At 39.9% G+C, this 12,197-nt stretch overlaps 2 protein-coding genes across 3 annotated transcripts; one reads left to right on the top strand and one right to left on the bottom strand.

Annotated features, from left to right (window-relative positions):
* The first annotated feature begins 307 nt into the window (after nucleotides 1-307).
* LOC121704938 (calponin-1-like) lies at nucleotides 308-5,421 on the top strand. The gene is made up of 7 exons (XM_042085506.1): nucleotides 308-529; nucleotides 2,775-2,896; nucleotides 3,135-3,201; nucleotides 3,676-3,813; nucleotides 4,086-4,202; nucleotides 4,310-4,456; nucleotides 4,742-5,421. The coding sequence occupies exons 1-7, from the start codon at nucleotides 470-472 to the stop codon at nucleotides 4,973-4,975; spliced, it is 885 nt and encodes a 294-aa protein (XP_041941440.1). The 5' UTR covers nucleotides 308-469; the 3' UTR covers nucleotides 4,976-5,421.
* Nucleotides 5,422-6,248: 827 nt separating this feature from the next.
* elof1 (ELF1 homolog, elongation factor 1) lies at nucleotides 6,249-8,355 on the bottom strand. 2 transcript variants are annotated; one of them, XM_042085507.1, is made up of 4 exons: nucleotides 8,224-8,355; nucleotides 7,540-7,675; nucleotides 7,369-7,439; nucleotides 6,249-6,883 (listed from the first exon to the last, which is right to left on the bottom strand). In XM_042085507.1, exons 2-4 carry the CDS (start codon nucleotides 7,653-7,655, stop codon nucleotides 6,819-6,821), a joined length of 252 nt encoding a protein of 83 aa, XP_041941441.1. In that variant the 5' UTR covers nucleotides 7,656-7,675; nucleotides 8,224-8,355; the 3' UTR covers nucleotides 6,249-6,818. The 2 variants fall into 2 exon arrangements, with proteins under 2 accessions (XP_041941441.1, XP_041941443.1); XM_042085509.1 differs by lacking the exon at nucleotides 8,224-8,355 and adding an exon at nucleotides 8,059-8,068.
* Nucleotides 8,356-12,197: the final 3,842 nt, after the last annotated feature.

Here is a 12,197-nt window from a genome sequence, read left to right as displayed (position 1 = left end):
ATTTGTCATCAATATGACGTTTGTAGCATAAGATGGCATTTCTATTTTGGTCTACAGTAAATTATGGGCTTCCACTCAATCTGACCATTAAATGGCCAAACTGGACCTGATAAGCTGGAACATAAATAGAAGGCAGGCATCCTTACAATAGTTGCAAGGTGGAAAAAATGACACCGAAAGAGTTTAATGCCATCTGGGTGACATCATTGCAAAAATGGGATAGCGTCGCGATTGGATGGTAGCCCTAGCCAATCACTGTGTACTCCCGACACGCACAGCTGGGAAGAGTTTAAAAAAGATTGAGAAAACTAGTGTGGAATGATCCAAGCCTATCGGAGAGGTAAAACGCGTAGCGGACAACACTTCCTAGCATCACTGCCAGATTGTTTTGGGTCAGGTTTTAAAGGCAGTGCCTTTTCCTGGCAAAGTTATCGTTATTGTCTTCTTCTGTCTGATCTGCGCAAACACCATGACAACACGTTTCAGAAGTGGACCAGCTTTTGGTTTCTCTGCTGAGGTCAAAAATAAGGTAAGTTAAGAAGACATTATTCCGGGCGTTTCGTGAGGTAGCATTAGCTATGCCCTGTGGCATGCAATGAAATGACACTTTCAGGTTCATGTAACATCCATCACCATTTTGCGTGTTTATGATGGGCGCATCAGATAAAATTATGATCACACACCCCTCTGTGTTGTCACAGGTCATAGACCATAGCCTAAACTACAATTCATGATGTGCAGGTTAATATGAGACTAGATAAACGGTTATGCTAAAAATGAAGGCCTAAGTTTTATTGAGCAGTTGTCTGGAGACTTTCTGGTAATTAGCAATTGTACACATTTTCTCAGTGTCACTGTCTTGAGAACAACATGACATTTGTCACCCTTCAGCTGATGACCCAGGATGGTTGTTGAGATCGTCTTTAGATATTTCAAAGAAGTGGTAAGATCTAGAAATAAGACCACCTCAGTGCTGTCAAAATGACACCACCAGCCAACATCTCCACTTGCTCTTGCCTGCTTTCACTCTTGTGACTGACAGGCCTGTGACAGATTGTTTAGTTATGTGTGATGGGATATGTCTATCAGTACTAAATCACCCCACTGCTGTGAGTGAGAGTGATGGGAAAGCTCTACGACATTGTCTGTCAATTATATGCATTAGTCTGAAGGAGGTTCCATTGCTGAAAGGTCTTTTTTATTTTTTCTCCAGTCTCTCAAGTGGAACGAGGAGATTATCATGAATTAAAATTCCCACAGATTATTATCATTGATCAATATAATTTCCTCACAAAGTTATATGTACAAGCATTTTAAAGGGATTTGTGTAAATCCAGCACCAATCCAAGTTTACTTTTCTGTCAAAGGTAGACAAACACATGACTACAGATGTTGGTCACTGTATGTGAATTTCTAATACAAGCTGTGTTGAATAAACTACCCAGCGACCGAATAAATCTTACAACTTTTGTTCCCATATAAGGAATAGCTGTGCTGTCTTTAGAAAGGCCTGGAAGCACTCTTTTGTAAACAATGTGAAATTAAATGGACCATGGTGATGCATGTATTCTGGTCACAGAGATGATGAGACCATTGAGATTAAAAGAACATAAGGAAATGTAAGGTTAAAAGGAATTTAGTTTTGCTTGTCATCATGTGTTTGACAAGCTAAAATGAATTGATGATCGCGTAATTACTTCAAATACCACAAGGTCATTCTCTATGTTTATTTATAACTGACCTTTCTCACTTTAAACTAGTTTTCAAACATTTCAAAAGTCTTGTCAATATTGCTGCACATTGTAATGGTAGAACTGAGTTATTGATGTCATTCACTTTGGGTCTGTCTTCCAAAAAATCACAATAATTCACAGATACTGTCCAATATTCTTTTTTTTTTTTTTTTTGTAAAACAAATTCCTGGTAGTTCACAGAAAATCAGAACAACGACAACTGCAGCAAATTAAAGCCAAGATTCTTTGGCAAGATGGAGTTCTTGTCCATCTTAGCCTCTCATTATCAGGCCTGCTTTGGGGTTGCAGCCCTGTAAGCGACCAGTTTCTGCATGGCTCCAGAGAGCAGCGTGGAACTGACAACAGTGCGGCAGGAGAGCAGAGGGCTGTTTTTTCCCCAAGTTTGGTGTGCTGGACTGAGAGCCATGCAAGTCCCACGCTGCTTTTTGAAAGACCTGTTTTTGTTGGCATCTTCCGCCCTGACTCCAGGCCTGTTGGCAGTAGCATGGATTAAAAAGCAGAAACATTTTCAGAAAAATGAGGCGAGAGAGAGAGGCGAGTTGGAAAGGGAGATTGTGTGATAGTGTGTGTGTGTGTGTGTGTGTGTGTATATGTGGGGGTGGGTTTGGGGGGGGGGGGGGGGGGGTGGTAGAGTCCCACCACCACCACCACATCCACATCCGAAACTCTCAAGTGCTGAAAAGGAGTCCAGCCAGCAAGGAAACACGAGGAAAGGAGAGAAGCAGTGTTTTTCTTTCAGAGGAATGTCCGACCCATTTGTTTCACTATTAATCCACCCTCTGTTCTTTTTCTTTAGTCATTCTCATTCCTCTTTTGTTATACTGATCAGGCACTCAAAGGAAACTTTTGAAGAATGCACATATGCCGAGGAATGTCTTAGAGGCAAAATCTGATTCTTATTGATTGGCCATGCACTTTCAGTTGGTTCTGGAGCAGTCTTTGTTGCAATAATCCAGTATGCTTAATGCTCTCACTGACATCACCAACTCAAAACTGTGGTGTGTGACCTTTGACCTGCAGCTGGCCCTGAAGTATGATCACCAGAAGGAGGAGGAGCTTAGGCTGTGGATTCATGAGGTGACTGGCCACCAACTTCCTGAAAAGTTCATGGATGGTTTGAAGGATGGTGTGCTCCTATGCAAGTGAGTACCTGTGCTCAATGACTGTAAGGGACAGTAGGAAAGTGGGATGATCGCTAGGACATAAAACCAGATGTTGAATACCGGATCTAAACTTTAATATAAGTTATTCTATCAACCAGTATGTTGTGGGTGGTCTGATCATATGTATATAAAAAGGTTATGGTACAGGACATGCAGCTGTCTGTTTTACGCTCGGCTGGGGCGGTGAACAGTTGTAGTTTCAACTTTCTCTCTCCAGGCTTATCAACATCCTGCAACCAGGCTCTGTGAAAAAGATCAACAGCCCAACGCAGAATTGGCACCAGGTGAGCTGTCTTTTGTTTGTGACCGATAGCATTGCTGTGGTGCTAATGGACAGTGACTCATATATGCTCACAATAAGCCATTTCTATTTTACAAATGTTCCAATTGGTCTAATGAAACCCAGTTGCTATGTGTTATTCATTCATTCATTCATTCATTCATTCATTCATACACATTTGTCTACATTAATAGATTAAATATTTCCCAGATGTCTAAAATGACTAATTTCAAGATTAGTCTGTTTGCATGCTAATGATAATACACTTGAAAGTCTCTCATATATCACACATTATATGTATCCAGTGTATCCATATACTATAGAGCCAATACAATTTAAAAAATACCCTTGAATGTAGATCTGTGTTTCTAACAAGAATACCCTTTATCTGTACTTGTAAGGGTGTCCAATTGAAGAAGAACATAAATCGAGCCAAGAACTTTTAACTTAATGTACCTCATTTCTTTATCCATTATAGCTGGAAAACATTGGTCACTTCATCCGTGCAATCACAGAGTATGGCCTCAAACCAGTTGACCTCTTTGAGGCCAATGACTTGTTTGAAAATGTTAATCATACTCAAGTCCAGAGCACACTCATCGCATTGGCTGGCATGGTGAGAAGTACTCCTTACATAAAGAACTCCTTTATGCCAAAATGTCTTACACAAAATAAAAAGTGATAGTGGGCACTGTCTTAATGTGTGGCCTTGAATATTTCTTATACATTTGTTCAATGATTCTGCTTTTTTGCAATTCCCCATAAACAAAAGATCAGTTGTTAACACGTCTGAAATTGCAGACAAGACATGCACTTTTTTCCTATTTACTACTTTCCTTTGCACTACTTTTCTTATTTATTGAACTGTCACTGTGCCTCTTTACAAAGGCCCAGTCAAAAGGCTTCCACACCAAGTATGACGTTGGGGTGAAGTATTCAGAGAAACGGCAGCGGCACTTTGCACCCAACAAACTGAAGGAAGGACGCAATGTTATCGGACTGCAGGTCAGAGGAGACGGCCATTTTTGTTATCTACAGTAGACATTTGAGATTGTGTAGACATTTGTATTTCTGAGAGCAAAGAACATATTTTATGTTCACTGTTACACCAGATGGGCACCAACAAATTTGCTAGCCAGAAAGGCATGACCGCATATGGTACAAAGCGCCACCTGTATGACCCCAAGACTGGCATGGAACACCCAATGGACCAGTCTACCATCAGTCTCCAGATGGGAACCAACAAAGGTGCCAACCAGGTACCCACACTGATTATCTTTTAGCACAACATGATCAGTGGTACTAGACCTGTGTAAATTTCTACCACTATGTATGGACCCTTTCAAGAGTTCCATTATCAGCATCATAGTTGGCCCCACAAGACTTCCTTTTTAACATTCCATATGTTATCTTAATGCAGAGGAAGTAGATTGGGGCCCAAATAGAACATTCAAGCATTGTTTTTATTGTTGAAAGGGTCTATAAAAAAAACTTTGATGTTGTATAACATGAAGGGTGTCTCTCCCTTTTTTTTCTCTCCCAAGTCTGGTATGTCAGCTCCAGGAACCCAGAGACAGATTTTCGATAAGAAGCTGGATGTGGAGATGTGCGACACCTCCACTGTGTCACTGCAAATGGGCTCCAACAAAGGAGCTTCACAGACAGGCATGACCGTGTATGGGCTTCCCCGTCAAGTCTACGACAGCAAGTACTGCAACAACCCCGAGGAGTACATCAACAATGGAGAGGACATCGATGGCTACCAGTATTCTGACTAAAAGAGATGCCTTGTTGCAACTCATAATCCCCTACGTGCTTCTTTTTCCGAGCCTCAACATAAACTAGTGAGGCCAGAGGACTTAATTTTCCTTGTCCACATATATACCAAGATACATTTGGATGTTTCTTCCCTCAAAAATCACAAGATGAAAAGCAGGAGCTGCACTTCAAAAGATTGCCATGCCCCAATTTAGAATGCTGAAAAAATGTTTACCATAAATTATGTTTTCTAGAGTATTTATCCTATATTTAATGTAATTAAAGTCACTTTTAAATATTGTTTCGGTTACCATCCTAGCTCCTAAAAGGTCTGCAAAGGGTTTGGCTCTTCAACATAACTATGATTAGATCCTTACTGAAGCACATTGCTATAGGAGCTTTTAAATTGTTATAGAAGTATGGTGATGATGGATGGACTTATAAGCAGATAAAATCTCAAATGACATTGGATGCATGTGTAAATTTCTCATTTTGAGTGTGACAATCTCAGCAATCAGAAATAGATCAATTTTCAAGCCAAATATTTCTGAACTCTCCAGGCATCAACTGAGATTTCCATTTCCTTTGAATTAGTGCTTCTATTGGTAGGCACAAAGTGTATGTATTTTTACCCTGTAGTTTTAAATAACTTTTTAAATACCATGTGAATCTCCCAGCTGAGCAAGGACGGTGTGAGCCAAGACTATTTTCTGAGTAAAATCTTTACCTGAGTAGGCCTAGTAAATTTGCTGTAATCATCTTTGTCCATATTTTTGAGGAATATTACACTGCCACCTAGTGTTTAGCTATGGAAGTGCATCATTTCCATCAGTATGTACATAATGTACTTGAAACACCCATGTTCTTTATTTTAACATGGGTAGATTGTGGCTTTTAGAATGTGAGTAAGCTACAGACATTATTACAAAACTGTACACAAAGTCTGTAGTGCTTTGGTGTTCAGCCAATCGGAGCTAACTTTCCTGGCCTCTTGCCTATGCACTGACAAAGTAGAGCTCACAAGGATTGAACAAGTGAAGGCTATGGTACTGCAACAGATTATTTCAAGTGCCATCAAAAAGATGACCCCAACCTAAAACTGATACACTGAGATGAACTTGGAAGGACTACAGAGATATTTGTAAATGTTCACTCCTTTGTTTATTTAAAAAAAATACTGTAATAAAATGTGTTGAATCACTTCCCTGAACCCCCCCTCCCTCCCTCCCTCCCTCCCTCCCCCCCTCCCCAAGTCATCAATAAAAAACAAGCCTGCCAGTCCCACCACAGCAATGTTGGTCAAGTACTGTTTAATAACACTGAGTTTATACATAACTGTAATAACAAACTGTGTGCAATATTGACAACCACAGCATTTTTCTTCAGTGCTCTAGTAAGGTGTTTCATTAATACCTAACTTGTGAGGGATCATCTAATATACTTAATCATGACTCTCCCATGACGGGCAACATCATGTTCAGCTGTCTGTCTTGTCTATATAACTTTATTTAACATGATTTAAGATTGTGTTATTAGAATTACAAAAAATTATGAAACCAAAAAGTAAATTTCTTGAGGACATTTATTGATCAAAAGTCCTCTTATAAAATGGTTTTAAAAAATCTAAGAAAGTAAAAGGTAGTTTAACAAACAGCAGTGACAGAAAAAGAAAAGGTAATAGGTACACTCAAATTACAGGTCTATAAATCAGGTACAAAAGAAACGGATCAATATCCAACGTAATTTACAGTCTACTAAAACAGGACTACTTTGGTCACTTCAACTAATATTATAAGTAGTGGTTCAATTGACTCTGTAGACCTTGTTTGGCCTGTAATAATAATGAAAAATAACCAAAAAATGCTACTGGTTGGCAGCTTCACAAGCATCTATCCAGTCACTGTAAACATCCACTGGTTCAGAGAGATCTGAGCCAAGAGAGTGAAGGGAAAATAGGATGTCAGATGTTTTACATTCTACTGTAACTGAGAATAGAGAACAACATATACTTAAAGGCATCTACCCAAGCGTTACTTGATAGCTTTTACTGCTGTTAATGTCTTGATCCATACTACTGTATAAGCTTAGCTAGGGCTACCTTCCACACACCCAGGCACAATGGAATCTTGCGTTATGATGTAAATCACCTGCATCTGTGGTAAGATGCAAAGGGACCTTGAGATCATGTTCTCCGTTACTGCTACAGTGACTATTGTGAATATTGTGGGTGCCATGGAAAGGTTTCTGGTTAAAACGGTAGTATAGTGCTACCTTAACCTCAGTAGTATAGTGCTACCTTAACCTCAGTAAAACTTTTAGAACATCTATGCACAAGGTTCACGCTACCTCTTGGGTTCGTGCAGACAAATATCGACAAGCGATAATTGTTCTCACTTACAACTCAAAAGGATACAGGTTATAGGCGTTTGAAATTCCTCCAAACAAACGCTACAGGATATTATCCCTGTGTTTCGGCTGCGTTCCCTGCGAAAATAAAATGATCGTTTAGGCTAACCAACATGCACAACAGATCAGCCAACTCATAACGTGGAACATATCACAGCGAGAACTCCAGAACACTCACATTTTGACATCACATGATTTCTCGTGGTTACAAAACGGACAGGTAAACTGAGTGTCCAGGTTTCCAGTAAGCTTCTTCTTTGGCGGCGGTTTGCGTTTAGATTTTCGGCGCCCCATGTTTGCCCCAGAGCTTCCGGCTACAAGGTAACGATTAGAGCACATTTATACCCAAGAAACAGTGCAAAACATTTTAAGCCATATATTAGGCCTAATTTAAACTTGAGCTAGCCATCTTAGCTGGCTAAAGGATGAATTAAGTTACAGATGGCTTGCTGGAGTTCACAAATGATTCGATTCGCCAGCACGAGTCTGCTAGCATCACGTCGGCTGCAGCAGATGTGCAAGGATGTTTCGATAGCTAGCTACCAGACAGTACCACAACAACAGTGTTGATTTGCACAGTATCGTTAAACAACATCAGTTAAATTAACATCAAAACACTTGCTTATACAATTGTGTGAGCTAATGTTACGAAAGTTCTAAGACAAACCCGCTAGCTAGTTTGATGGCTAGCACTAACGTTAACTGAATTCATACAGCTTGGCCAGCCGACATTGCTGCAAACTAATATGGCTGTTTGGTCAAAAAAGAAAAGTAATATCATAAATGCAGAAGAACAAAGTCATAATATTAGACACACTGTACGTTTTTTGGATAAAAAAAAATGTTGAGCTCTTCTACCCACCTTAACTGAAAGGAGCCTAATAATACAGCTCAATATCGTCAGTTTCTCTCTTCCTTTCCTAAGTCGAATGTATGGATGGAACACGATGCGTCAGTAAAAGTCCTACCTTTGTGCTGTCCACTCCATAAACAATAGATATGTGTCAAAATAAAAGTGGTTTAATGCAAGAGTAGCCTAGACTAGTTTTAGTTACGTTAACGTAATCAGCTTGAAACATGGTGCATAAAAATACTTAAACACACGGTGAACAATGCTTAAGCCTTTCTTGTTCAATGTGTTGAATATAAGGTAGGCTACTACAGGTTAAAATAATGTGAAGACCGGATTTGAACAGAAATATTGTACAGGCCTTGGTTTTGGGACCCATTCTTGACTTAGACAAGGTTTAAACAAAACCTGAAGGTGCAGCATCAACCTTATCTGATTTGACACGGAGTGACCCCCATGGCATCTCTCACTAGCACGTCTCTTGTAGTCCAGTCATTTTAAATAGGGTGACCAGATTTGAGTTTGTGAAAGAGGACACTTCAGCGGGTGGGGGGGGGGGGCGGCATGTGTCAACAGACTGATGACTATGTAAACCCCCCTTGGTAGGATTAGCTATATTTCCCCCCTCTGCTGGAGAAGTTGTGCAGTATGCTATTTCAAACTGTGGGGAAAAAGTAGGCCCAACGATAAAGCACATTAGATTAGATTAGATTAGATTAGATTCAACTTTATTGTCATTGTACAAAGACAACGAAATGCAGTTTGCGTCTAACCATGCAAAAAGCAGAAAAGTGCAATGTGGCAGGTGGCGCATAGCCAGGTATGTGTGTGTGTGCAGTGTATTAGCAGTTACCTTAAAAGCAGAATAAATATGGCTATGTAATATGAACAATGTATGAACAACATGTACAGATATGTGCAATGTAGTAGCAGTAAGGCCATCCTTAAAAATATTTTTGTTTGCAGTAACAGCCAAAAAAATTAAAAAATGGGTCGGTAGGTAGGTCAATATTTTTTTTTTCAAGATTCAAAGTAAAAAAAAAAGTACAATTTTGGTCATGATGATTACGTGGAATGAATTTACACAAATGTGCATATTGTGACGTAACTGACTGGGTCTTCAACCCGTACCTTCAGGCGCACCATTGCAAACCTCATTCTGATGCAGGTTATATACTGTAGACCAGCCTTTCTCAAACTTCTTTGACCTGAGGCCCGGTCATGGCAGACTTTGGGGTCATAGGGCTCATCTACATGTACCCAGAAAGAAGGCTACAATAGCTCTTGGCCACATTATATTGAAATTTGACTATACAATACTCAATGCTATACAGTGTATTATACAGTCTCTGCTCTGTTTCTAAGGAAGTTCCAAAAAACAACGTCGTTCTATTACGTTTCGTTAAATAAATAAATAGCCTTCCAACAGGTTGAAGCGGAGCTTTGATACCAACGTTATCGATTAGTTTCAGTTTCTCTCGCGCAGACGCGCATTGAATGAATGCTCATACCACCACTTAATTGTAGGGCTCCGTGTTTAATGACATCGATAGCAGAAACGTTTGTTTTATTTTTTCGTCGATCCGCGGTTTCTTGATCAACTGCGCAGCAAATTATCAAATGAAGCACCGGGCCAAATTTCACTCCACGACTCCGCGGACCAACAGTCTCCATGTTGCGGACCCATATTTTGAGAAATGCTAAATAGACCAACCAATTTCTATACTCCGACACGGTCACCGTTAGACTAGGGGGGGAGAAGGGATGAGAAAAGATCTGGCCACAGTTCTTCCAGAACTTCGTGCCAAGTAAAAGCATTATCAGTTTGTGTGAATGAAACGAAGCGTAGGCCATAGTGTGACATGCGTAAAACCAATGGTGTAGAGATGACGCCACAGGGTTTTATTTAAGTGAGCCACGTTTGCATGTAGGCAATTTATATTCACAATACTTGGGCCTACTAAAAGAAATATTATTTTATTGCATTTGTATTGGTTGTTTAGAGTAAAAAAAACAATCGGTCGGTATTAACGCAAGTGTACAACCGGCAAGTCGGTCGGACTAAAAGGGGAAAAAAATAAATATTTGGGTCGGTTCTAAATTGACAGGGTCGGTCGGGTTACGGCAAACGAAAATATTTTTAAGGATGGCCTAACTTTATAATAGTAGTAGTAATAGATATATGCAGCGTATTAACAGAATATAAAACAAGAAAACAGAATAAATGTGGATATTCAGTATGAAAAATAGACAGATACAGAAAGTACAGCTATGTGCCGTGTGGTAACAGTACCATTGTAGAGCAGAAACAGTAACATTGTAAGAGTAGTAAGAATAAGTGTATGTGCAGGATGAATAGTATGAAGAGCAGTAGAAAATGGCTATATGTAAGAGCAATTACAGTATGTACATTTGTAAATAAATAGATAGAACACTATGAATGGGATAGGGTTGTGCAAATGGGGTGGGTGGGTGGGGGATGAGTGTCCGCCTCCTTGTTGTCCCTGTCAAGGTTGCCAAGTCGTGGACACCTCAACAGGCACAGGCAAGGAGGCATCGGGCAGGGGCGCTGAGGGGCTTAGTTGGTTGGTTGTCACCGGGGTGCAGTGCTAGAGTTCAGTAAGGTGACAGCCGCAGGAAAGAAGCTTCCTCTGAACCTGCTGGTTCGGGTGCGGAGAGACCTGTAACGACTCCGGGAGGGGAGTGAAGTGAACAGTCTGTGGTTGGGGTGAGAACAGTCTTTGATGATGCTGCATGCCTTACGCAAGCATAGCTTGCCCTGGATGGCCTCGATGGAGGAGAGTGAGGAACCGATGATGCGTTGGGCAGTTTTCACCACCCTCTGCAGTGCTTTTCGGTCGTAGGCAGAGCAGTTGCCATACCAAACTGTGACACAGTTGGTGAGGATGCTCTCGATGGTGCAGCGGTAGAAGTAGAATTGGAACACATGGGTCATTCCGTGTCAAATCAGATAAGGTTGTTGCTGCACCGTCACAGATTTTGTTCAAACCTAGTTTATATCAAGAATGGGTCCCAAAACCAAGGCCTGTAAAATATTTCTGCTCAAATCCTGTCTTCGTATTATTTTCAGCCCTTGACATTTTTTTCCATTTTACAGCCTGAAAATCACATTGTCTGGTGAGCAATGTTTGGGCATTAACATAATGAAAAGTATTATTCATAGGCAGCCCAAACTTTGTAGGGTGGAAGACAAACATGTTCTCAGTATGACTGGACATTAAAAGTTTGTACGGCATTCTCATTGATTTTCTACAAATTATTTTAAAAAAAAGAAAACATAATTTATGTTTGTTTGTTTTTTTTAAAGAAAATACAGTTTTTTGGGTCCCAGTTCTGTTTTTTTTTGTCTTGATTTTTCATTCCACTCGACTGATATTTCAATTCCCATCCCTAGTTGATGTAGTATTTATCATCTTACTTTTCACAATGTTCTGTGCATGTTTTAGGGTAGGATGTTCAACAACAAAGTCAGAACTGGACAATTATCATTACAGAGAACTTGTAATGTTTTTTTATATTAATGTAAGTAATCAACTGGGGAAGTTTCATGGTGATATCTGCTAGTTCATTTTTTTACTCTATTCACCTGTAGAGTCTCGCCTTATATTCAGCACATTGAACAAGAAAGGTTTAATAAAATTGCCCAAGGGATGTCACTGGGCACCCTCCTAAATCTTAGAGCTACCCCTTGGGGATCAATAAAGTATTTGTCTATTTATCTATCTATCTATCTATCTATCTATCTATCTATCTGTCTAAGATTCTGCAAAAACAAAACTTTAAACGACAAAACCAGGTCTGACCCCATGGCTGCCGGACTAGAAGGCTAATGACAACAGGCGTCGTTATATTTGTTAAGTATTATTATTTATATAAATATAATGTTGTCTTTGAATTATATGATAACATTTAATAGTTTCACAGTTTGTCAAGCATAACATCATTTTGTAGGCCTATGTTCAGTT

This window comes from Alosa sapidissima, chromosome 3, assembly GCF_018492685.1.
Source record: "Alosa sapidissima isolate fAloSap1 chromosome 3, fAloSap1.pri, whole genome shotgun sequence".
In the NCBI taxonomy this organism is placed as follows: domain Eukaryota; kingdom Metazoa; phylum Chordata; class Actinopteri; order Clupeiformes; family Clupeidae; genus Alosa; species Alosa sapidissima.
This window is presented reverse-complemented; position numbering and strand designations above follow the sequence as displayed.